This window comes from Hemicordylus capensis, chromosome 2, assembly GCF_027244095.1.
Source record: "Hemicordylus capensis ecotype Gifberg chromosome 2, rHemCap1.1.pri, whole genome shotgun sequence".
Classification (NCBI taxonomy): domain Eukaryota; kingdom Metazoa; phylum Chordata; class Lepidosauria; order Squamata; family Cordylidae; genus Hemicordylus; species Hemicordylus capensis.
The window spans coordinates 111,348,636-111,374,611 of record NC_069658.1 but is presented as its reverse complement, the minus strand read 5'-3'; the positions used below and the strand labels follow the sequence as shown (position 1 = coordinate 111,374,611).

General features: G+C 42.6%; 1 protein-coding gene across 3 annotated transcripts in view; it reads right to left on the bottom strand.

The window, feature by feature from the left end:
* RIC1 (RIC1 homolog, RAB6A GEF complex partner 1) overlaps nucleotides 1–25,976 on the bottom strand; it is a 93,757-nt gene that overhangs the window by 21,241 nt on the left and 46,540 nt on the right. For 2 of the 3 annotated variants that reach the window (XM_053297564.1, XM_053297563.1), the window contains exons 10-18: nucleotides 22,145–22,193; nucleotides 20,723–20,875; nucleotides 20,196–20,399; nucleotides 18,688–18,726; nucleotides 15,396–15,506; nucleotides 12,748–12,837; nucleotides 9,447–9,607; nucleotides 5,205–5,343; nucleotides 545–661 (exon numbers count right to left, since the gene is read on the bottom strand). In XM_053297564.1, coding sequence (XP_053153539.1) covers nucleotides 545–661; nucleotides 5,205–5,343; nucleotides 9,447–9,607; nucleotides 12,748–12,837; nucleotides 15,396–15,506; nucleotides 18,688–18,726; nucleotides 20,196–20,399; nucleotides 20,723–20,875; nucleotides 22,145–22,193 — 1,063 coding nt within the window. The remainder of the gene's footprint in view (nucleotides 1–544; nucleotides 662–5,204; nucleotides 5,344–9,446; nucleotides 9,608–12,747; nucleotides 12,838–15,395; nucleotides 15,507–18,687; nucleotides 18,727–20,195; nucleotides 20,400–20,722; nucleotides 20,876–22,144; nucleotides 22,194–25,976) is intronic. The other variant, XM_053297565.1, reaches the window with a different exon arrangement.

Sequence of the window (25,976 nt, the reverse complement as noted above, 5' to 3'; positions counted from 1 at the left end):
CCTCCAAAATTGGGTTAGTCTTTTTATTGCTAACCTACAACACAACAGTACCCTAAGCTGACTATTTAGAAGCACAAGGGTGAAGGCTACATTTGGTAAAAGTATTACAGACATGTTTAGTATAAATTCCATGTGCTCTTTTTTCAACCTACTTTTCAATCCCCATTTGTGATGGTACTGTGACCGTTTCACACAACTACTTGTGTTCTTTTGACAAAACATATTTGTGAATGAACAGTCTTGTACGTGAATTGGTCCGCTTTAGTTATTGGAGCCAGAGAATCTATAAGTGACTATGGTAGACCAACATGTTCCATTTAAAAACAAAATTTAGAACAGTGGGAATCTGTGTGAACAGCAGCTACAGAAACTGACTTATAAATATTTCAAGAGCAGACAAAAGTTCCAGTCATTCAATCACAAAGAACCCCAGCTGATTTAAGCACAAGGTGCATACTGTGTAAGCTATACTGCTTGTAATCACATTGCTCACTCCTTTTATTGATTGTTAAGACAGGACGTGTATTCTCAGGCATCAACTCACAAGTTTCCTTTGGTTGGGACTACTGTCCTTTTCCCGTATCTGTGGCCCAGATCGATCCCTTTGCACCATAATGAGTTGTCCTGCTAAGTTTAACATAATGCTCTCTGCTTCACAGGCCTTAAAGAGAGGAAATGAAATTACTAATTTGAGCTCAGCAAAATCTACCATCTTTATGCCAAAGTATAAAAATGTTTTAGAAATGCAACTGAGTACTCTTTTACATCCTTAAATACTTAAACAAATGCCGGCTCACAATCTCAAAAAGAAATTCCTTCACCACCACCCCCATCACTGTCAAAGGAGACCAGTACACACTGACCAGTACACACCACCACCCCCATCACTGTACAAAGGAGACCAGTACACACCAGTACACAAGGAGACCAGTACACACTCTTTGTAATCTGGAAGTATATCTGAAGTGTCAGGGTCGTCCTACACACGTGCCTCTGCTGAACTATTACCTAATTTATATGTCAGGCACAGATGCATTCACCAAATATCCAAAATCTTTCCACTTATAGGTGGAAAGGTTGTGGAAAACTGGCGGATGCACTACATTATGTTTAACTTTTGTTTGGCTGCAGTTAAGGAGTGTTGTGCTCTAGGTTTACTTGCAGGGCAACAACCCAGAATGAACATAATTGATATGGGCCCAACCGACAGGCTTACAATGTAACAGAAGACAGTATGAGGAAAAAAGGAATTTAAATGGTACGTGCCAAATATCTACCAAGGGGTGAAATGAATCAAACAAGATCATGAAGCAAGAGGGAAAAGGTGAATTTTCAACAGACATAATATACTCACTAGAGTGTTTCTGAGAAGCTTATTTCCACATACTAAACCAAAGTATGTGGAAATACTCTAGTTGAAGATACAGTTCCAATAGAAATTTATTTTACACACTGCAAGGCTTTAGAAAACCAAGAGGATTTTCAAAAATAAGTTCAATACCATACTATATAATGCCAATATTTTGAAATTATCTCTAAGTTCTGCAAGTAGTACAAAGGCCAAAGAGGCCAGAAAAGTGGAAGCAAATAACTTAATCATTCAGAATATGATAAAGTATTCACCACCACTTTCAAACACTTTAATATGTGTGTGTGAGTGCTGCTCAGGATGGCATACAACTATCAAATAAAAATCAATTTAGATAATGTAACACCATAAATATTCAAAAATTAACAATTTCATTATTTTAAGAGTTCAAGAGAGTCCTGTGTATCTCATACTCCTCACTCACCTCCTTTCCTGGCTGGTCCATTCAGCCAGTTTGTCACAAATGCAGTGACTCCAGAGCTCAAACTTCCAGAGGGAGCTTGGCCCTCTTACTTTGTGTGACAGCTCCCCAAACTATTCTTTTTAGAAGGCAACTAGTGGATCACAAATTTGATAAAACTGAGAGCAGCTATTGGGATGGTCTTATGGACTTCATTAAGGGCTTGCCTACCTATTCCCTCATTACTGATCACAAAACTCAATCATGAAAAAAATCTAACCTGATTTGTAATACAGTTAGATTTCCCAGATATGACAATTTTCTCCAAGGACTGAACATTAAGCACAATAAATTATTCTTCCTCTTGCCACAGAAATAGTGTTGGCTTTACTGACTCATTGTATCCTTATTCATGCATCTCTAAATGCTGATAAAACAGAAATGCACTCTTAAGAACATAAGAACAGCCCTGCTGGATCAGGCCCAAGGCCCATCTAGTCCAGCATCCTGTTTCTCACAGTGGCCCACCAGATGCTGCTGGAAGCCCACAGGCAGGAGTTGAGGCCATGCCTTCTCTCCTGCTGTTACTTCCCCGCAACTGGTACTCAGAGGCATTCTACATTTGAGGCTGGAGATGGCCTATAGCCCTCTGACTAGTAGCCGATGATAGACCTCTCCTCCATGAAGTCATTCAAACCCCTCTTAAAGCCATCCAGGTTGCTGGCTGACACCACATCTTGTGGCAGAGAATTCCACAAGTTGATTGTGCGTTGTGTGAAAAAGTACTTCCGTTTGTTGGTCCTAGATTTCCTAGCAATCAATTTCATGGGATGACCCCTGGTTCTAGTGTTATGGGAGAGGGAGAAGAATTTCTCTCTATCCACTTTCTCCACACCATGCATGAATTTATAGACCTCTATCATGTCTCCCCACAGTCATCTTTTTTCTAAACTAAAAAGCCCCAAGTGTTGTAGTCTTGCCTCATAAGAAAGGTGCTCTAGGCCCCTGATCATCTTGGTTGCCCTCTTCTGCACCTTTTCCAGTTCTACAATGTCCTTTTTTAGATGTGGTGACCAGAATTGTATGCAGTACTCCAAGTGTGGTCACACCACAGTTTTGTATAAGGGCATTATAATATTAGCCATTTTATTTTCAATCCCCTGCCTAATGATCCCTAACATGGAACTGGCCTTTTGCACAGCTGCCGCACATTGAGTAGACACTTTTAACAAGCTGTCCACCATGACCCCAAGATCCCTCTCCTGGTCAGTCACTGACACCTCAGATCCCATCAGCGTATACTTGAAGTTGGAATTTTTCATCCCAATATGCATCACTTTACACTTGCTAACATTGAACCGCATTTGCCATTTTGTTGCTCACTCCCCCAGTTTGGAGAGATCCCTTTGGAGCTCCTCACAATCCATTTTGGATTTCACTACCCGGAAGAGTTTGGTATCATCTGCAAATTTGGCCACCTCCTTACTCCTGCTTCTAGATCATTCATGAATAAATTAAAAAGCACCAGTCCCAATACAGATCCCTGGGGGACCCCACTTCTTACTTCCCTCCATTGTGAAAACTCTCCATTTATCCCTACCCTCTGTTTCCTGTCTTTCAACCAGTTAGCAATCCACACATGTACTTGTCCCCTCCTATGACCACTAAGTTTCTTCAGGCGTCTTTGATGAGGAACTCTGTCAAAAGCTTTTTGGAAGTCCAGGTATACTATGTCAATTGGATCACTTTGATCCACACACTTGTTGACACCCTCAGAGAACTCCAAAAGGTTGGTGAGGCAAGATTTACCTTTGCGGAACCCATGCTGGTTCACTCCCAGCAGGGCCTGTTCTTCTATGTGCTTTACAATTTTATCCTTGAGGATGCTTTCTATCAATTTGCCTGGAACGGACGTTAGGCTAACTGGCCTGTAATTTCCTGGATCACCCCGGATCCCTTTTTGAAAATCGGTGTTACATTTGCTACTCTCCAGTCCTCTGGTACAGAGCCCGATTTCAGGGATAAGTTATATATTTTAGTAAGGAGGTTGGCAATTTCACATGTGAGTTCTTTGAGGAGTCTTGGATGGATGCCATCCGGCCCTGGTGATTTGTTAGTTTTCAGTTTTTCCAGACAGTTTAGAACATCATCTCTTGTCACTTCTATCCGACTCAGTTCTTTAGCCTCCATCCCTAAAAAGCCTAGTTCAGGAACAGGTATATGCTCAGTATTCTCTGCCGCGAAGACGGATGCAAAAAACTCATTTAGCTTCTCTGCAACCTCCATATCCTCCTTAATAATCCCTTTCACTCCCTCATTGTCTAATGGTCCAACCATCTCCCTGGCAGGTTTCCTGCTTCTGATGTATTTAAAGAAACTTTTGTTATTCCCCTTGATACTTTTGACTAAATGTTCTTCAGACTCTCTATTTGCCTCCCTTATGGTCACCTTGCATTTCTTTTGCCAGAGTTTGTGTTCCTTTCTGTTCTCTTCATTTGGACTGGCCTTCCAATTTCAGAAGGAAGTCTTCTTCCCTTTTATGGCTTCCTTGATGGTACCCGTTAGCCATGCTGGCATCCTGCTGGACTTAGTGGTACCTTTCCTCCTTTTGGGTACACAATCTAACTGGGCTTCTAGTATTGTGGTTTTGAGTAAACTCCATGCACTCTGGAGCGAAGTAACTCTCCTGATTTTAACCCACATATTAGCAATAGCAATAGCACTTACATTTATATACCGCTCTATAGCCGGAGCTCTCTAAGCAGTTTACAATGATTTTAGCATATTGCCCCCAACATTCTGGGTACTCATTTTACCTACCTTGGAAGGATGGAAGGCTGAGTCAACCTTGAGCCCCTGGTCAGGATCGAACTTGTAACCTTCTGGTTACAGGGCGGCAGTTTTACCACTGTGCCACCAGGGGCTCATATTCTGCCGAGTCAATGTTTTTCTTTGCTTTGAACTTGCATATTTTACCATAATACCCTTTGACAGGTGTTCTAAAATCTTATTTATCTAATAGTCCCAACACTTTACTAGATAACATAACAGTGTGTGTTAATTATCTGCAGTTACCCACATCTATTGGTGCAACAGTGTACACAGAATGTTGGGGTCAATATACTAAATCATTGTAAACCGCTTAGAGAGCTCCGGCTATAAAGCGGTATATAAATGTAAGTGCTATTGCTATTGCTAACAGTGTGTATCTCCTTCTCTCCCTCCCCTCCTGATCCCCCTCTCCCTTTCCTTTTATCTCTCCTTTCTTTTCCCACCTGCCCCCAGCCAGTGCAGCATGCAAAGGCTGGCTAGGGGAGGGAAGGTCGGACTCTGGAATGGGGTGGAGGAAAGGGATGGGGAACAGGGAAAGATGTATGAAAAATACAACATGTCAAAAAGCATTAAATTTTTTTTAAAAACTGGATGTGTACGAACCTGCTGTGGCATTTTCAAGCTGATACCAGTCTCTGTTCTCACAGATGTCAGAGTGACAGACACAACAAGGAAAGGATGAGGAATATAACGTGACATTGAGACCTCCTGAAGAACCTGAATACTGGCAGTAGGGTTAGGACTATAAGGAAAGAGAAACACAGGTAAGATATTCTTTACAGTACACCACAATTACAGCCATTATAATTTAATATTCATATCCTCTTAACTGATAGATTTGTTAATTAGATAAACTGTACAACCCATGTTGTAATATTCTAGATAACTTTTCACCAAGTCTTATATAAGGGTAAAATAGAATTGAGAAGAGATAAACAAACACTTCATTTTGACATGTGAAGCAAGAACTAAGAGGAAGCAATAATTAGATATGCCTTTAATGAGCCCCTGGTGGCGCAGTGGTAAAACTGCCGCCCTGTAACCAGAAGGCTGCAAGTTCGATCCTGACCAAGGGGCTCAAGGTTGACTCTGCCTTCCATCCTTCCGAGGTCGGTAAAATGAGTACCCAGAATGTTGGGGGGGCAATATGCTAAATCACTGTAAACCGCTTAGAGAGCTTCCAGCTATAGAGCAGTATATAAATGTAAGTGCTATTGCTATTTATCACCTAAACATACCCCCCAAAAAACAAAAATCAGGGCCAACGTTTTGGGGTGATGTGAGAATGGGTACATTTTAACAGGCCTGGCCCAGACTACAATTACCACACTGGCTATGCATAGAAGTCAGATAGCTAGAAACAGAAGTAGCTTAAACAAAAGGTAACTAAAAGTACTGAAGGATACCAATAATCTTTTTTTTTTTTAAAGTGGGGAAGAAATCTTGAAGAAGGTAGGTGGGGTTGTGTTGTGGGGTTGTGCTGTGTTTTCTGGGTCTAGTTTGCATTAGACCCAGAAAAAGTGTGCTTAGGACACTGAAAGGAACCCATATAAACAAATACTTTGAAAATGAGGCAGGCTTTGGTGAAGAGCTAGCATTTGCTAGGAAAAGATCACGTTGTCCTTATGATGGTTAAGTTGCATTTTGCATTTGGCAGATTCTTCACCCAGCAATCTGAACTAGAGACTGAGGTCATTCACACAATCAAAAACTGTGTTCTACCTGGGTTTGGGAGCTATATGTCTTCCCAATTTTCAGTTGTGTGGAAGCAAGGCAAGACGAAAACCTGGCTAGAAGTTTACCTGAGTAGCTTTTCCTTCTACCTTGCTTCTGCACAACCACTTCTACTCATGTTTTTGTCTTACCTTGCTTCCACACAACTGAAAATTGGGAGCACACACAGCTCCCAAACCCAGGTAGAACAAAGTTTTTGACTGTTTGAATGACCTCACTATCTTTTAGCTCTCTTCAAAAGCCTATACTCTGAGGACCCTGGCAAAGAGCAAAGCGACATAATAATAACCGAAATGGCCACAAATGCATGTCATACTTTGAAAGCTTGCCTCAGAGTCACTACAGTATCCAATCAATCTTGCAAAAGATGCCTGTTTTTTAAATGTTGCCAAAATTGCAGGAAAGAGGCTAAAAAACAGGTTGCGCACCTGTAACAGATGATTTGGAGGTGATCCTTTGTATTCATAAAGATAGGTTCTGCGCCGGCGCAAGGACCTCGCGGACCGATTGACTAGCTCCTCATGCCGCCTCCAACTGCCCTGCACGTGATCGTGCTTCCGTTAAACAAGGCAGTTGGGGCGTGTTTCTCTCAGTTTCTGCAGACCGCCAGTGACAGTATCCTTACTAACTATCTCTTCTGTGTTCTTATGTACCCTGGCCTTGATTCTGTGGGGAGACTGAGCAGGTATTATGAATACAATGGATCACCTCCAGATCATCTGTTACAGCTTTTAACTCCTCTGTGGGAGAAATGGAAGTTTGAGGTACTACTTCTGCAAAGAGGTCGGGCTCTCTCGGTTCAGGTACGCTGTCTCCCTCAGTGTCAGATGGATAAGAGGTGTCCGTGTCACTACCCTCTGGCGAGGTGTTCTGAGTGGAAACAGTACTCCCAGGGGCAACAGTATTTCTAGGGGTTAGATTGCTTGGAACTGCTGACAATGCTTTTGGCTTGTCTTGCAAAACAGTCCTTGGTGCTGGGATAGCTGCCCCAGTTGGCAGCAAAGGTTCTGATGGTAGCTGCCGTTCTCTTGGCTGCTGCAGTGGCTGAGCTGATTGGTGACGCTGTAGTTCTTGCTGCGCTTTCCAAACTTTAAATTCTGCGTAATCCGGTGGATAAACTACTTCAGGGATATGTCGGAACCCACAAGTGTTTGTGGTGTGACCACCACCCATCGACACGGCTTTGGCTGCATAAGTCGGGTAGCCCACACTAGGGCGTATAAAAATAGGTAGTGGCCTTGTGAGACCGTGCCGTTCAGCCGTCGGGGCCATCAAGAGCCTAATTGGGCTCGTCGAAGCGGACACCAAGCAGCTCGATTCCTGCGCCCGCGTCTGTGCCCTCACCGGCAACAGAGAAGGAGTTTTTTGAACTTCAGTAGTGGCCAACTGTTCCACCTCAAGACCAGTGAAGCCTTGGAAGGTTGAACCCGATGGTGTGCCTTCACTAGATACTAGTAGTACCATAAGTGAAGTTCTGGCCTTAGGTAATGCCACCTCCTCATTCAACGCCCCCTCTCCAAAGTCCATAAATTCCTCTGGCCTATAAGTATTTAGAGGCATTGCTGCTAGAGATTGAATGGGGGGTCCGTGCCGGAGTCAAGTCTATTGCTGTTCGATGTTGCACCGAGGGTTTCACCCCTTTCAATGTGGAAGCTGTCAATACCAACGTGTAAGGTGCCTTCGAAGTCGAGCACGATATCGTAGCCATACTCAGTTCCGGTGGCGAGATCGATACCGGAGCCTCTGCAGATGCTGATCTCGGCGCCGATGTAGATACCGGTGTCTCTGTCGATGCCGCCACCGACCTCAATGTCTAGGGTGAACCCTCGGACGACGGTGAGCTCTGCAGCACCCAGGGCGATTCATTCATTCATTCATTCGATTTCTATACCGCCTTCCAAAAATTGCTCAGGGTGGTTTACACAAAGACATAAACAAATAAGATGGAACCCTGTCCCCGAAGGGCTCACAATCTAAAAAGAAACATAAGATAGACACTAGCAACAGTCACTGGAAGTACTGTGCTGGGGGTTGGCAGGGCCAGTTACTCTCCCCCTGCTAAATAAAGAGAACCACCACATTAAAAGGTGCCTCTTTGCCAAGTTAGCAGGCGATGGCGTCACCTTCAAGGTGGTATCCCAATCTTAAGCCTCTGCTTGCAAATCAGTAGGCGAAGAGGTTCTACTATGAATCAGAGTCTTTTTAGTCTTTTTCCTAGGCGGTGACGAACCGCTCTCCTCATCCGTGGAGGAGTAACGAGCCTTCTTATGCTTGCGCCGTTTCTTCTTGACGGCCTCTGGCTGCTTGAACTCTTGCTCCGTAGTAGCTTTCAACTGTGTACTTGCAGAGTCCACTAATGGAGGCACCGCTCCAGAAGAAATCGTCTCACTCGACACCGATCTTGATGTCGAAGACCTCGGTGTTGGGGGTCTGAGTGCGTCTTCATAAAGCGCAACCCGCAATCTCAGTGCATGATTCTTAAGAGTCTGCTTAGAGAACGAGCAGCAGATTCTGCAACTGGCTGGGTTGTGCTGTTCTCCCAGGCAAAGCAAACAGGTGTCATGTGTATCAGTAGATGGTAATTTAGTCCGGCAGTTAGTACACCTTTTAAATGTAGTCTTTGTTGCCGGCTTTGACACCATAGCCTCTGATCAGCCTGAAGGCCCATTCGCAAGGTAGCAAACTCCCTCAACTCAGGAGAGACTCACTGATCTCAGCGTTTATTCAGGGAATATCCAAAACCGTGTCCTTTAAGACAGTCTGAAGTCTATTACCAGTACGTTTTCCTAATCCGTTCCAAGTCTTTACCGTAGAGTATTTTAAGTATATATTTCGAGGAGCAAACTGATCCGAGGTTTAGATGCAATGGCGGTCTAAAAGAAACTGAGAGAAACACGCCCCAACTGCCTTGTTTAACAGAAGCACGATTACATGCAGGGCAGTTGGAGGCGGCATGAGGAGCTAGTCAATTGGTCCGCGCAGTCCCTGCGCAGGCACAGAACCCATTCTTTATTAATGCAACGGATCACGATCCAGATCTTACATACTCTCATACTCTAAAAGCAATGATGAAAAGGTGGATATAGAATAGCTTACTCATACTATACTCACCCATCAGACTTTCTTTCAATACTGTAAAGGCAAATGGAACAGTCTGCTCTGAACAATATTACTATATCCCGAAAGACACTGAGTAATAACGTTTCTGCATGCACTTTGGTGATATGGGCAAATGCGTTGTCCAGATTGGCTGTTCGCAAATACACTCTTAACTGCAAGAACAAAGATGGAAACAATAATTAATACTAGTGATCACAAATATCTAAGATAGTGAACACCCCAAGCCAGATTATACCCTAGAATATACCCAAAAGGGAGTGGACCAAAACATATGACGACAAAATGGCTCCCACAACTGGCCATCAAAAGCAAAGGCAAGTAAGAGGTCTGAAAATATTTATTAGCACTCAAGCCCCACCCTAAAATAAGTTTGCTAAGCAAGATTTACAAGTCATGGTTTTGGTTAGCAGACCTTTCACAAACCTTGACTCACAAACCTTGCCTCACTTACATCCTGGTACTACCACATCACCTCTTGTCTGGTATTGGAAATCTGCCAAGACACTTTCCACAGCTTGACACTAGATTCTCTGTGCCATTGCATCATGTGCTGATAAATGAAACCCCTCCCTTAGGGATTGACAGAAGCAACCCTGAAAATCCATTAAGAACCATCCCATAAACTCCTCCTTACTTGCTCCCAACCAATTTTCTACCATTAAATACATTCAAAGACTTAAATCCCTTAGTACTTCTGGAAGCCTCCATGTGCCTCGTGTAGTACAGCCTTTTATGCTTTAACATACTAAAACCCTTTGCCCATCTGTGGACAGAGCATCAAGTTCACTTGGAGATTAGTTTGACACTTATAAAAACCTTCAAGAGCAAATTTGAAAAAAATACAAAATTAATTTGAAAATCACTTTTGATGTAAGACTTGCTAGTCTCCCATACACAAAACACACTGTTAACCTACAACTGGCTGTTCCTAGAGAGTGATTCACATAGGTCATTCTCCCACATGCCCATCCACTTCTGTGGCCAGTGTCTGATTTCTGAGGGGGAAAGGACATCACCTGCCTCCATAGTCTCATTACCTCAGGTTGCTGACAAGATATGATGAAAGCTCTTCCTGCCAATTGGTCAGCCTGGCTGATAATCCCTGTATCTGACTATACGGCATTGGTTGGGAAACGGTGCCTCCCCAGGACAAAGACTTTAAAAGGCAATTTGCAATTAATTTTAGTCTATTTAATATTTAGAGTGTTTAGTTGCTCTACGGTGGGACACTATTCCTATTGAAGAGAGAGACTTACAGGAGCACTATGCTTAAGCACGAAGCAGATTCACTTCCCTAGTTATTTATTTAGAATTGGGAGGTGAGGAGGGGGAAACTATTGTCCAAGTCTTCTAATTTTGTGTGAAAACCCTACAGCCCTTTAATAGCGAACTTATTAGTCTGGGTTGCATCCAGACAGAAGTCACTCATGTGAGGGGAGGGATGATTTTCATTGATCCCTCCCTTTCCATTTGCAACCCCTTGTGCTCCCCAAAAATCTGTCACCAAGAGTCTCCCAACCATATATTTTCAAGAGGCACGGGGAGACAGAGGAAAGGGGATGAGCAAAACCCCCCACGCACCAGCGGAACTCTTGGTCTAGATACCAGCCCTGCTCCCTGACACGCACAGACGCAGCTTGGGCTTTAATATTCCGAAGACAGTCTTAGGGACAGTTCATACTGTTAAATTCCTCCATATGAGCAGGTATGCAAATATATAGTGTCATATATATTATGTCATAGAGATAGGGTAATGTTAAACAGGCTATACGTACAGGAGCTGATTGTTGACATGCTATGCATATAAGCCCAGTTCACACTACCAGCCCACTTATATACAAATGGTGCGGTATTTCAGCTATCAATATTTCCTCCCCAAAATAGGTAATAAAGAACATTTCAACCTTATTTTATACCGATCATAGTGTTGATAACTTTGACAGATTGGGTTGTAGTACTCCTTCCGTATTTTGAATACTCGATATTCCTTCAGTATTCCTTCATAATTTCTTCAAAATACTGCTTCAGTATTTTGGTTCTTACTGTAAAAACGAAATTTTCTAAACTAGGGATGTGCACAAAGCTGTCCGTGCAGCGGTTCGAATTCAAATAAGTTTGGTCCAACCACAAACTTGATGGTTCATGGGCAGCACGGGGCGGGGGTGCGGGGTGAGAACAGCACCTTTAAGAGTGAGTATAGCAGGTCCTCACCTGCATGACCGCTGCTCCGTGCAGCTTCTCGCACACAGCAGCAGCACACACATGTACAGAAGCCATTTGTGTAGTCAGCAACACCATGATGACCATGCAAATGGCTTCCATGCATGTGCGGAGGCCACATGTGTACCAGTGCCGAGCTGTCGTGGTGTATGGGCTGTGGGGAGCACCGCTACAGCAGGAAGCTACATGGAGCAGCAGTCATGCAGTTAAGGACCTGCTATACTCACTTTTTAAAGTGCCAATCGCCACCCCCCTGGTGAAACTGATAAAGAAGAGTGGTCTCTAGGATAGCATTGCTTTACAGAATTTTTTTATATGTTTCTTTTCTCTTACCACACTATCTCAAGGAAATTCAGAATGATAAGATAGTCATTACTAAAACAAAATTAAATTTGATATCATCAGCTGTTCTAGAAGAGAGATATAAAAACCAGCCTTATCTTAAGCATGTCTGCCCCTGTGGTTGTAAGTCTATATAGATATTGTGCATAATGTTATGCAGTGTCCATTGTGTAAAAGGGAAAGGGTGTTACATACAGGATACATTCTATAAAAACATGAGAAGCTTAGCCTCAGATGTAGCGATTTATCTGTTGGGTGGACGAAACAATTATGCGATAAAACTCTGCTCGGTTTTTATCCACTGAGATTAGACAGAAGAAAATTCTGAAACAAAATGAAGCAACTTCTGATGAAGCAACTTCTGAAAGTTAAGCTGCGTTAATATCCACCCACTCCTCACACACTTCATGTGGGTGTATCCAATTTAAATAAAATGTATATAATATGTATGCTGAATTTTGAAATTGCTTGCATTTATTGTTGTACTATGCTGTTGCCAAAATCAGATAACTGTAAATAAAAACTGATCTAGTTACTAGCATCTCAACAAGCACACAAATATTTCTTGGAAGAATTCATCAATACTTTAACGTGACTTTTTTCAGAAATTAAAAGACTAAAGTGATTTATACTGGTAGATACTTCTGAGCATCATCTTTGTCCCAGACATTAACAAAGAGATAAACAAAGGAAGGTGACAAATTGTCTGTTTTAAAGGCCTCTGCCTTACCTCTTCTTGACGGTCACTCAAATTATAACATGCAATAACAATGAAATCATTCCACCATGCTAAGCCACCAGTCACAGTCATATTTTGTTCCTTAAAGTAAAGAAAAGGAAAAGATTAACAATCCATGTGTTTTTAAAACAATCATTCCATTAATAATTTATGCATAAACACTGAAAAGGCATTGATCACTGTCTTTTTAAGCTGTGTTCACCATTCAATTGCTATCAACAGTTAGCAATAGTAGGAAAGCTGTAACAAATAATCAATAAAAATACTGAATTGGATTATAAAAAATACAGATTTAATTAAAAGTTTTTAAAACATACAATAAAATACAGAGCAGCAGCAACAAACATACTGCTGATTGAATAGCTCCTCATGACGCCCTGCCCCGCCCCGCCCCACCCCGCCCCGCCTGCACGTGCTGTGCTGAGATCATTAAAAGTGGCGGTTGGGGCGTCTCTCCCTCAGTTTCTCGCAGATCGCCCATGGTGACGATCCGCAAGCTCAATTCTTATGTTCTTTTCCACTATCAAGGACTGCAGTGGGGACGGTTCGGGTGGGGCTTATGAATACAACAGATCACTTCCAGATCATGAGTTACAGGTAAGCAACTTGTTTAACATGGACCAGAGCCCCCTCCGATGACCTTGTCAAGCAGGCAAAAACCCTAGGGAGCAGGCGGTCCCACAGATATCCAGGGCTCAAACCACTGAAGGCTTTAAAAGTTAAAAATAGCACTTTGAATTGGACCTGGAAACAAATTGACAGCCAATGTAGCTCTTTCCAAATGGGCATATTATGATCCCAGCGGGTAGCTCTGGATAAAATCCTAGCTGCTGCATTTTGCACTAGCTGCAGTTTCAAAATATTCTTCAAGGGCAGCACCATGTAGAGCGTGTTACAGTAATCTAGCCATGACATGACTAAGGCATGTGTAACTGTGGCCAGACCCACCTTCATCTGCTTAGTGTTGTGCTTCCCTGTCCCCACTTCAGCCTTGAGACATAATTTTTTTTAATTCTAATCATAGCTCACCTGAACCTTGGGGATAAAGCAGAATACATATAAATAGATCTTTTGCGGCATTATTTTGCAAACAATTGAATGTCCCATATCTGATGTAATCAACAAATAAGCAGTAGGAACAACATAATGGTAATATGAATTGTTGAACTAGAACATAATCTTTATATGAACTGGTAATAGCATTTTTGAAATATATATTTATCCCTTCTTCTTCTAACTGTACAACTCCCAAGTGAATCTACCCCACCTTAAAGACTGTCTGAGGGAAACCTGTTCCACATGCCAACATCTGAAGAGACTCAGCTGTCATGCACCTGAGAAAAGGCTTTCTCTGTTACAACCCCAGACTGTAGAATGTCCTCAGAAGCCTCTCAGAAATACCTAAACACTCTACTCTTCAGACAGGCCTTTGAATATGGCAAGATGGTCCAGTTCATTCTGCTCATATCTGTCTATTGTTGTATTTATCTGTTCAGTTGCTGACTTTGTAACCATCTTCTATATATATATAATTCTCTAATCCCATGTGTGGCAGCTCTCGCAAGAGTTCGTAAGCAGAAGCACCTGATTGGGCAGTGGGGATTCCATATGCAGATAGGGAGGAGGAGCCTGTGAGAGCAGAACCAACCATGGTGATTGGGAAGTAGGAATTCCATATGCAGATAGGGAGGAGGAGCCTATGTTGGTTAAGGTCAGTTGGAATGCAACTGTTACTGGTCGGAAGATGTTCTTGACTGCAGAGGAGAGGCATGTGTGTAGATAGATAGATAGATAGATAGATAGATAGATAGATAGATAGGATAGGATAGTGAGCAGGGGTCTGCAAAGAGAGGGGTCGTGAGGAAGGAAAGAGCCCCTTCAAGAGAAGTGGGTGGTGCCATTGTGTGAATCAGATGAGGGAACAAGATCTGTTAGCTCGGGCAGGGGGAGAGAGAAGGGAGGGGAAGACAGACAGAAGCGAAGAGTGAGAGAGAGAGAGAAGTGAAAGAGAGAGAGAGAGAGCGAGAGAGAGAGAGAAACAAGGGAGGGCGAGGGATGGGCCCAAGCCTGTCAGCAGCCTGAGGAGAGCCTGCCATGGCAGCAGCAGCAAGGAAGGGCCCAGTCGACCACTGCTGCTGTTTGCAGCTACCAAGACCATTGGCGGAGGGAGGCAGGCATGCAAGAGATGGGTCTGGGCCCGTCAGCAGCCTGAGGGGAACGAGAGGCCATGGCGGTGGCAGCAGCAACTAAAGTTCCGGTCAACTGCTGCTGTTCCTGTGGAGAGGAGCAGGAGCGGGGCTCAGGTGAGGTGGTCTCTGGGGACAGGAATCTGCAGCTTGGCCAATAGGCAGCAGCAATGCTGCAGCTGTAACCAAGAAGGGTGAGGGGGATGGAGTAAATGGAGGGAGGAGTGACCAAGAGGGGTGAGGAGGATGGAAGCAATGGGATGGAGGAGGAGCAGCAATCTGTGAGGTGAGGCGGGCTGTGGCAGGGGGTGGGGAAGCAATCAACTACTAGCGTGCAGATGCTCTGCGCGCGTTAAGCTAGTTTTTATTACTTTGTATACTTAATCTCTTTCTGCTTTGGGACCACCCAGCAAAAAAAGCAGTTGGCAAATACAAACAAAAACAACCACTCACCTGGGTAATATTTCCAAATAACCTCCATTTTTTGGAAAGCAATGAGTAATGTGCAAAACCAAATTTGCCAACTACAGCTACATTCTGCCCCATCTTATCAATGGCTGAAAACTGTTCAAGGGGAAGTAAAAAAGGAATAGAGTGTGTCAGACTTTTTAAATATACATACATATTGAAAGTGATTTTCTCCTATGTTTTTGTAAGACAGAACAGATAACAGTTCGATGAAACCAAACCATCATTCATGCACGATAAACAGTAACCAGCATTCATTGCAGATAATGTCAGAAAATATATAGTATAGACAGAATGGAGATGTTAGTTCAGTGTTCACCATGATTAACACCACAAAATTGTTTCCAAATACTTGTTTGGAAACAAGTATAATGTTTTCTAATGGCATCTAAAGACAGGTTGCTTAACTGTATGATTATCTTTGAGTGATCTGTGTGCATTCACAGTATCACTATTGGATATGGCACCTGCACAGTAGCCTTACAGATAGAGTTCTCTGGCTCCTTGGGGTGCCCCAGTTTTGCCCATCCTGCTCAGCACAACTGTTCTCTCTGGTCGTTGGAGTGCCCAACACATTGGAGTAGAAGGACAGAGTGCTTGACTGTACAAAGCAGCAAACAAATTCTGTTTTGTTTGATGAGAAAATGAGGTGCAAATCCTGCAAATGCTCATCAAGGCTTCTGGATTTGCACTCAGCCAAATGTTTTGCAGTGCTAAGGTGTTTAAAACTGGAGCCACATCAACTAACTTGAATATGCCTCTTGAAATTTTTGTTGCATTTCCTTTGAAGCATTTTTCATCTCTTTGCTGAATTGCTCCCATATAGTGTGATTTTACTTTGCCATACATGCCATAAAGTTTGATATTTTATTTGCCAAGGAACGTGCAGCACAGAACCATCTCCCCATTTCATCTAGTTTTCTGCCTTCCTTATCAGTAGGAGCTGAATATTTCTCTGTTTTTACTACCTATAGTGCAGTCTACAATAATGGAATTTAGTGAAGGATGTTTGAAAAGGCAGGCACAATCCTGTTGCACTGGTAGAGATTTTCCAATCTTTTCGAAGTAGACTACGAAGAGGATGCATTGCTCCAGGCAGACTTTGCTGCTTGGGAAAAAACAGACGCATGGGAAAAGCTGAAGGCTGAGATGATGTACATGCAACTACAATTGTAATCCGGATATTTAATCTCTATCTGTTGTCTGATCTCTAATCCTAATGTCTTGGCCATCTCCATAACCTGTAGATGATAGCACTTCAATTCCTCTATCAGCGAAGCTGATGGCTGAGTTGTCACATTTTCATCCAGGAACAGATCAGATGGTTTCTCTGTCTGAACTTAATGTGTCAGTGTTAGATGAAAAATCACAACTGAGTTCGTGTTCACTAACAATCTTTCCTTGCCCCACACAGGAGCTTGTAGAAGATGAGGAGCAGCTGAGGTCGTTGCCGACGTAGTTGTTGCTGTAGTCATAACCAGGTGAGTATGCTTGATGTGATGCAGATAGATGTGGAGGTTGCTGACTCACTGTTGTGCTGGTATTGCCATTGCTGCAGTAGATGTTGCTGGCATGGTCAAAGCCATAGGTGGTGCAGCTACTGGTTTATTGTCTGCAAGATGGGATGTGCAGCACATCCCCACAATCTGTGTCATCCTGAACATTTCATTATTTTCTTGCCTTCCAAATGGAATTCTTTGTAATCATATGGCAGACCCAGGGGGAAAGCGTGTCACCCATAAGTGACATGTCTGAAACCACACTCAGGGGAACTCCAGTATCGTGCATTTAAAAAAAAATATTGTGTCTTGCATTGTGGTACAGCAACCTCTCTCTATGCCAGTGCTCATGTCTAATGATGTACAGGTGAAACGGGTGGCATTGTTCTAGCTGGGGACATAGGTGTTTTCGGGATAGATATTACCTCATCTGTTTCTTCCTCCACATCTAACCCTTGACTAAGGAAGCCCTGAAAGGTTGTAGGCGTGCTTAGCTATGCATCCAAAAAGGCTGTAGATGTTGCAGTTGAACTGTAATATACATCAAAACAGCAGTTGAGGAGCACTATCTTAATATCAAAGCTACTGTCAACACTGATGGATTCTGCTGGTGGATCTCCATCTCCAGTAAGACCAAGGGCAACCTGCATCGATGCTGAAAGACCAGTCAATGTTGGTAGTGCTACTGGTATTGAAGGGGCACCTGCATTTAAGCCCAGAACCTGTGTCATTGTCGAAAGGTTTTCCAATGCAGTCGCGATGTATGTCAGTACTGGAGGCACAAGTAGTGTGACATGTCTTGAAACTTCTTAAGGCTATGTGTTCTCTTGCAACCCGCAGGCATCAAACGGTGCTTCGATGATACCAAGGTGCATCTGATCTTCGATGTTGAGGAAGGGGAGTGGTGCTTGGAATCCATATGCTTCCTAGGTTGCTCTTGTTTTCAATCTCTTTTTCCACAGCAACTGGATGCTTGAAAACATCAGCTGGTGTTACTATTCGGATGCTTCGTCTGCCAAGTCTTCCTGCTCAAGGCTGAAGTAAAGTGTGTAGTTGCCTCCATCGATGCCAAAGCCCTCATTGTCAATGCTGACACTGACTCTTTGGTGTTAATGACTTTTCAATATTGGTCTGCATAACTTTCGCAGCAGCGGTGAATGCTGATGGGGACTTGGGCATTGGAGTAGAGGGATAGAATGCGTGATCATACGAAGCAGCCCTCAAAAATTCTCTACTCTTTTTGGTTTGACGAGAAAACAAGGTGCAAATACTGCAAATGCTCATGTTGTAGTCCTCTCCCAAACAAATTAAATATAAGCTATGACGATCGGAGGTGGGCAGTTTCGCCCCACAACCTTCACATTTCATACATGATTTTTTATTGTCCATTAAGAGAAAAAATTGTTTTGTAAATGGTCCAGAAATTAAGTCAAAAATTCAAAATCTCACTCTTTTCACTAGGAACCAAACCTATCTGAGCAGCGAAGTCCTGATGAGGAGAATGCCATGGCAGATGGAAATGAACAGAGGATTGGGTGGGCCAACAACCAGAGAACAGTCATGGTGAACATGATGGGCGGGACTGGAGCGCCTTGAAGAGTTAGAAAACTATCCGTGAGGCTACTGTGCAGGCGCTATATACAATACTGATACTGTGAATGTATGAAGAATTATGACAATGGCAAGGAAATTAACTTATTGTCATTATTTCTATGAAAATACAAACATACACACACATACAATATGCAATCAAAAGATGTTAAATAGCAAAAACTCACCCTTATAGGCCAGTTGATCTCTAGATAGGTACTGTGGATCTTAAAAAAAAATTATAATGTAATTATTAAAAATGTATACATTACACAGAAGCCAATGGTTTTTCTTCCAAATATTTCTATCTTCCAACTTGTAAAATTATACATGATTTCAAATGCAAACTTTACTTTCCAATTGCTTTGGAAACATTTGCTTCAAATGCACCAACTCAACCTTTTCATTTGTACTTTACAATATATATTCCATTTGTTTAAAGCAGGGATTCCCAACCTGGGTTCCTCCGGATATTGCTAAACTATAACTCCCAGCATCCCTAGCCACAATTTATTGTGGCTTTCACATCAAAAATTAGAAAGATTAACTTGAGCTGAGGATCAATTTCTATATTGCCATGGGCCATCAAACTAATCCAAACTTTTTTATTCTGTTCCTGAGAAGCCTGGGAAAATCAAAAATCCATTATCCTCCTTTAGTAAGTGTCCTATTCATGGAGACTCTTATTTCCACTCTTAAAACAATCTTTAACTGATCTCTGTTCTTTCCCCCATCTTAGGAATTCTCTTCTAACAGAAAATACTAGTCTTAATTGTTAGATACAAGACGCTGGATTCTGTACACCATCTGTACACCATGTAAGCACAATGCCATGTGCATATAAATGTGCAGGGACCTAGAACTGCCACCCAATGGGGTAGGTTTCAATGGCATTTGTTTAAACCTTTAATACAAGGCCTGATGAGTTTTACTAAATGATTTTATATGTTGCTAGAAAAAGCCCATCAAGGCTTGAAGAACTCTGTGTAGTGTTTTCTTCTAAAGAATGATTTTTAATGTGCTTCTATGATCTTTAAAACAAGTGCTGCTTCATTTTAAGAATACCTCAGTTCTCTTCTGGGTTTACATAAAAAACAAACACACACCATCTTCCACATCTGCCTGAGTATATTCTAGCTTTGCAGGTACAAGACGTATCTGCCCACCTAGGTTTAACATATTTGATGGAATGGGAGGTAGCACATTTAGCTCTAAACTAAGTTATCACTGTTAAAGCTGATTAACACATTCTCCTTCTCATCTAAAAATCATGCCCTGGTTGTGTCTGAGCAGAGAGAGGATAATCAATTTCAAATTACAGCTTTTATGACTCACAATAATTAAAGTAGTTTAAATGAATTTCAGAAACTATTTACACGATGGTACTAAAACTCTAGAAAAACTCTATATTGAATCATGTACTGGATTTTGGTAGGGGAAGCCCAAATTCAAATTGTTACTTAGCGAATTACTTCAGTTTGCAGTCTTGGGCAAGTTTTTAGCTCTCGTCTACTCTTCTCTCATAGGTCAGAATCCAGATTAAGCCATGACTAATTTCCATTGAAATGAACAGGAAGTTAGTCAAACCTGTCTGATTTCAATAGTGCATAGAACTTAGTCACAATCCTGCTCAACATTTGTCAAATTAATAAAACAAAGATGAAAGATGCACGAAAGAGTTACAGCAGCAAGTTACCTGTATGACGTGCCAATGTCGGTGTCCTAGTAAAGTGCTTAAACCCTGAGAATCTAAGCTCCCATCTGAAAACTGGCCTCTTTCTCGGAGGGCCTTTTGTTCAGAGTGTGCTGAGGAGCTTCTAGGATTCTTAGTTTGCATTGCATCACCACAGTTCAAGTACAAGCGATCTTCTCCCTGAAGGAGCACCTGCTCCTGGTTACTCTTTGAATAAAATGAATACTTCAAGTTAGCAAACAGTGAACAGTAGCAGAAAATAATAGTGTTTCAATTAAAGACTCCAAAATAAAATGTTTGGGGGGTTTATTTCAATTGAAAATGGCACTACCTTTAGTTTTTTAAAAGGCTCATTGAACAGCTGGTCTTACACAGCAGTGTTAACTAAAGTGATCACTGTTCAGTGCTTTTATTTTTTTAAACAAGGAATATCCTGTTCTGCGATAAAGATCAGGTCAAATGAAGCATTAGAAGTGACCTATAACTAGAATACATTAACTTTACAAGCCTGAAGTTTTATGAATACTTACTATGCACGGGTTAACTGTGAGTGCACTCTTGATGAACTGGAATTGCAAAATGCTAAACTGCTGTGGTTCAGTTTTGCACTCTCTTGCTGTCATTGTATTCCAAGAACTATTTACGTCTATCACCCATAGATGATACCCTTCTGATCCCCAACTCTGAAAATACAATTTTATGAGTTATAAAACTACTGGCAAGCACCCTTTCAAGAATGCAGAAATCAACTGTAAAGAGTATCAAATTTTATATTAGTAGGAGTTTGAGAAAAACAGTGGGTTGCCTTCCTCCTCCTTCATTCGTCCCCTCTGCTCTCCCTCCTTAGAAATCTCTCTACTAGGGATGTGCATGGAACCAGTTCCGTACACTCCCAGGAGGGTGGAGGTCTAACTTTAAGAGGCAGGGAAGGTGTTGCTTACCTGCCAGCCCCAACCCTGCATTTCTTCCCCCACCGGCGCTCTCTCCAAAAGCGGGCACGTGGGACTGCAGCGTTCCTCCCTGAGCACCGTTCTGCGTCGCAATGCAAATAGACAATGCACTGTGCACACGTGCATCAACTATTTGTGTGGCGATGCAGAATGGGGCACTACAGTCCCACGCGCCCACTTTTGGAAAGAGTGCCAGTGGGGGGAGAATGGCGGGGCGGGGTGGGCACTGGCAGGTAGGCAGAGCCTTCCCTGCCTCTTAAAGGTTAGCTCCTCCACGTTCGAACCGGTTTGGACAGAGCCAGTACGGGGCTCCAGAAAAGCGCCAGACTGGTTCCATGCACATCCCTTCTCTCTACATCTCCATCTCCCCATTCCACAGCTGTCTGGCCTCCTCTTCTGACAACCCCAATACTAGCCAAGGTTAGCCAAAGTTAACACTCTAGCCATTCCCAACTCAATCAACAGCATTTACTCAGTGTTCCCTCTAAGGTGTGTGCTCACATGTTTTTTGTTGTCCGCTCAGTTAATTTTAGATCCCGCTTAGGTTGAATCAGGAAGGCCCCACTCTGAATGCATGTGTGCACACTGCCTTGATACTGCCGCCCAGAACAAAATTCATTCCGCACAGATGAAAAAAATTAGAGAGAACACTGTACCCAGGTAACAGATGCCCAAAGGCCTTGTCAGTGCCCCATCACCACCTCATAAATATTTGACTTTGTTCTCCCATCCTCCGCTAGTTAGAGGAAACACCTTCATGATGATGCTGAGCAGGATATTTTATAAAGTTTAGAAGTTCACTCTGACACAAGTAATTTTGGGCTAGCCTCAACATGAATGTCTTCCCCTGATTAAATCAGCTAACATAATAACCCTGAAAATTCTAGAATTACCCTATTAAACAGTAAGGGACATACTGATCAAACACAATGGGGAACTATCCAAACACGTTTATCTGAAAATTACTGAGTATTTTTTGTTTGTCATGTTCAATAGACTTACCATAGAGTTGATTTTTAGAGGGTCTTTTTTGGTACCATCAGACCGATAACTAAAATAAAAAAAAAACACAGATTCAAATACTGAATACTAAAAATGTTTTTGCTGGGTTATTTTTTTAATAGTCATTTGATGTTTCTGTATAGACAATGTTAACAAGGAGAAGTTTTCCATCCCCTATTTCCAAATTCTTCCTTTTGATTGCAGATGTATTATTCTAGAGGCAAAGGCTGCCTACGGGACCGCACATACCTTTTATTATACTTTTAGGATATTAAATCAGGCATGCACATATTTATTTTATTGTTCAATTTTTATACCAGCTTTCATAAGGCAGTTTACGAAAGTTAAAATGCAGTAAAACTCTATAAAAACCACATTTAAAACCTTAAAATCAGTTAAACAGTCAAAACTATAAAGCACCATATATATATATATATATATATATATATATATATATATATATATATATATAAAAAAGAGAGAGAGAGAACGTGCGTGCTACCACTCTGGTGATTCTGAACAACTAGGAGCATTTTCTTTGAATAGCGGTTTTAAAAGAATAATTTACAGTGCATCAAAACCAGTTTTCCCAAATCTGACCACTTTGTTGGGCCCACAGCCACCAAGAAGTACCCCTGTAGCTACAAGTACATTGTACTCCAAACCAAGAATGCAGAAGCAGCACATAACCTAGGAAACCTACTCTTTCCAATTGCAGGTGAAACACATCTTATCCTTTTCAGAAGCTTCAGACAGTAGAGGCAGCTTATGGGGCTCAAAATGGTCAAATGCTGGGAGTAACAGGAATACAAGAAGTTGGGGGAGTTAAGAGACAAAGAATTTTTGTGGCATCCAAGAGAATTAGATTTTGTAGTCAGGGGCAACCCTCACTCAGACAGGTGGGTTTTTCATCGCCAGAGATATCCAAGAAGGATTGGGGGTTTCTTATTGTTTAATAGAAAAAGCTTCAGTCTAAAACTAAGGACCATTTTAACAGTGCATTGAACAATCTGTGTTAAATGATGGAATTTACAGAAAATAAAGAATTGATAGAAATTGTACTAGTACACCTATGAAGATGTTATGTACAATATAGAATCACGTGTACCAAGTAAAAAGCTGAAAAACAGGTTGCTCACCTGTAACTATTGATCTGGAAGTGATTTGTTGCAGTCATAAGAGTGAGTTCTGCACCTGTGCAGGACCATTCGGGCAGAATTGACTAGCTCATCGAGGCGCTTAGCCTCGCCCCCTGCATGTGGTACACTTGCTCAGTTTGGGTGGGGTAGCAGTCTCTTCTCAGTTCCTGAAGGACCAACATTTGCAACCAATCATTGCATGGAAACAGACCACAGTACAACAAGGTAAGTCGCCTGAAGAATTCTTGAACTGACATTCTGTCAGTTCGCATACTGCAGCAGGAGGGTCTTATGAGTGCAACGGATCAATAGTTACAGTGAACAACCTGTTTATCTGAAATGTGATCCGTTGCACTCATGAGTGACTAACGAGCTGTCAGTCTGGAGGAGGGTGTAGTATGCTAAGGTAAGACCCTTTTCAGCACACCCCTCCCAAAACTGGCCTGAGCTGCAGCACAGAGGTCCAAGGCGTAATGCATGACAAAGGTATGCTCAGAGGACCAGGTTGCTGCAGTGCAGATGTCTCTAAGCTTGATGCCAGACATATGGGCCACAGAAGTAGCATAAGCCTTTGTAGAGTGAGCCCATATGGTCTTTGGGGGCTCTACTTTCTGGAGCTTGTATGCCAGGAGAATGAGTTCCACAATCCAGTGGGACAACCTCTGTCTGGAAGTTTGGCAACATTTCACCAGCCTATGTAGCAGACAAAAAGGCACTTTGTATTCCTATAGGGCCTGGTCAACTGCAAGCAGAAGAGGAGTGTGCGCCTCACATCCAAGGAATGTAGCGAACACCTCGTGGAATTCCGGAAGAAGGTAGGTAAGACAATGTCACTATTTATATTGAAGTCAGTAACCACTTACTCAGGGTTTAGAACTAAAGGCAAAGCACCACCTTATCCTCATGAAATTTAGCATAGGGAATGTCAATGCAAAGGGCATTTAGTTCACTGATCTGCTGAGCTGACATAATGGCCAACAGAAAGGTTGTCTTTAGTGCTACAGGTTTAGGAGGGGCCATTGCCATGGGCTCAAAGGGAGGTTTCATTTGAGCAGACAGGACAAGGGACAAGCTCCATTGCTCAGTAGGTTGACAGACAGGTGGGGAAAGGTTTCAAGGCCTTTTAGGAATCTTTTGGAGTCTGGATGTGAAAAAACTGTCATTCCATCTATCCGGGATGACGAGCAGAAATGGCAGCCAGATGAACTTTAATGGAGACGTTGGCCAGTTTCTACTGCTTACAGCTCGTGAGGTACAGCAGGAGTTGGCGAGATGTTAGAAAGTGAGGTAGGGAAAGTTGCTACTGTGCATACAGCCTGAATCGCTTCCACTTGCTATCGTAATTGACGTGAGTAGATTTCTTCCTGGTTGAGGAGTATGTCGTTCAAAAGCTTATCCTCCAGGCAGTCAAGTTTATGGTTTTCAGGTCGGGATGACGGAGTCTTCCAGCCTCCTGTAGCAGAAGATCCTCGCATTGAGGCAGACATTTGTGGCGACCATCCAACAGTCTGAGTGCCTGTTGAAACCATGGCTGTCAATATACAAGATACAGACTCCTGCAGAATTTTCGCCAGAACTCTGCTGTTCAACAGAGGGTAAGGAGGAGAGATGTACAGAAACTTCTGACCCCAGTTGACTTGGAAGATATTCCCTCTGGAGTTGTGGCTGACACTGGCCCTCGAGCAATATTGGGGGCACTTCTTGTTCACTTACGTTGCAAACAGGTCAATTTCTGGAGTCCCCCAGGCCCTGAACAGCAGTCGAAGGTATGTCAGGTTGACCTCCCATTTGTGTTGCTGCAGAAGTAGTTGTTACCTGCTGAGATGATCCGCTAGGGTGTTTTGCACACCTTTGATGTGGATAGCAGTAATCTGAAAGCTTAGCATGCAAAGGGAGCGGGAAACCGTCCCTCCCTGGAAGTTTGTTTATTTATTCTCTATACCGCCCTTCCAAAAATGGCTCAGGGAGGTTTACACAGAAAAATAATAAATAAATAAGATGGATCTCTGTCCCCAAAGAGCTCACAAGCTAAAAATAAATACAAGATAACCAGCAACAGTCACTGGAGGTACTGTGGATAGGGATACTGTGGATAGTGCCAGTTACTCTCCCCCTGCTAAATAAAGAATAAAGAGAATCACCACATTATCCACAGTTTAGATAAGTGATCGCCATAGTATTGTCTAAGCTGATTTGAACCACCTTTCCCGTCAGCAATGGTTGGAAGGATTTGAGCGCCTGGAACACTGCCAGGAGTTATAAAAAGTTGATGTGCATTTGGCACTGGCTCGGAGACCACAGGCCTTGGGCATGAAGATCCCCGCAATGGGCTCCCCAGCCTTGCAAAGAAGCATCTGTCATGACCCAGGCAAATGGTTGTGGTACATGGAAGGGGACTACTGCCAGGAGATTTACCTCCTTTGTCCACCACTTGAGTGACACTAGGATCGGTTTCGGAATTGTCAGCAGCATCTGGGTGCTGTTTATGTTGGGTTGGAAAACCAACAGAAACCAGAGTTGCAGACGTCTCAGTCAAAGTTTGGCGTAGTGCACAACAGTGTTCACCCAAAAATTTTAACATCAGTGAGTGTAAAGAATTTTGTTCTGAGTGGCAGTATCAAGGCAGTGTGCGCACATGTGTATCACACACACTGAAATATTTAATGCACTGTCCAAAGTGTGGTGTACAATTT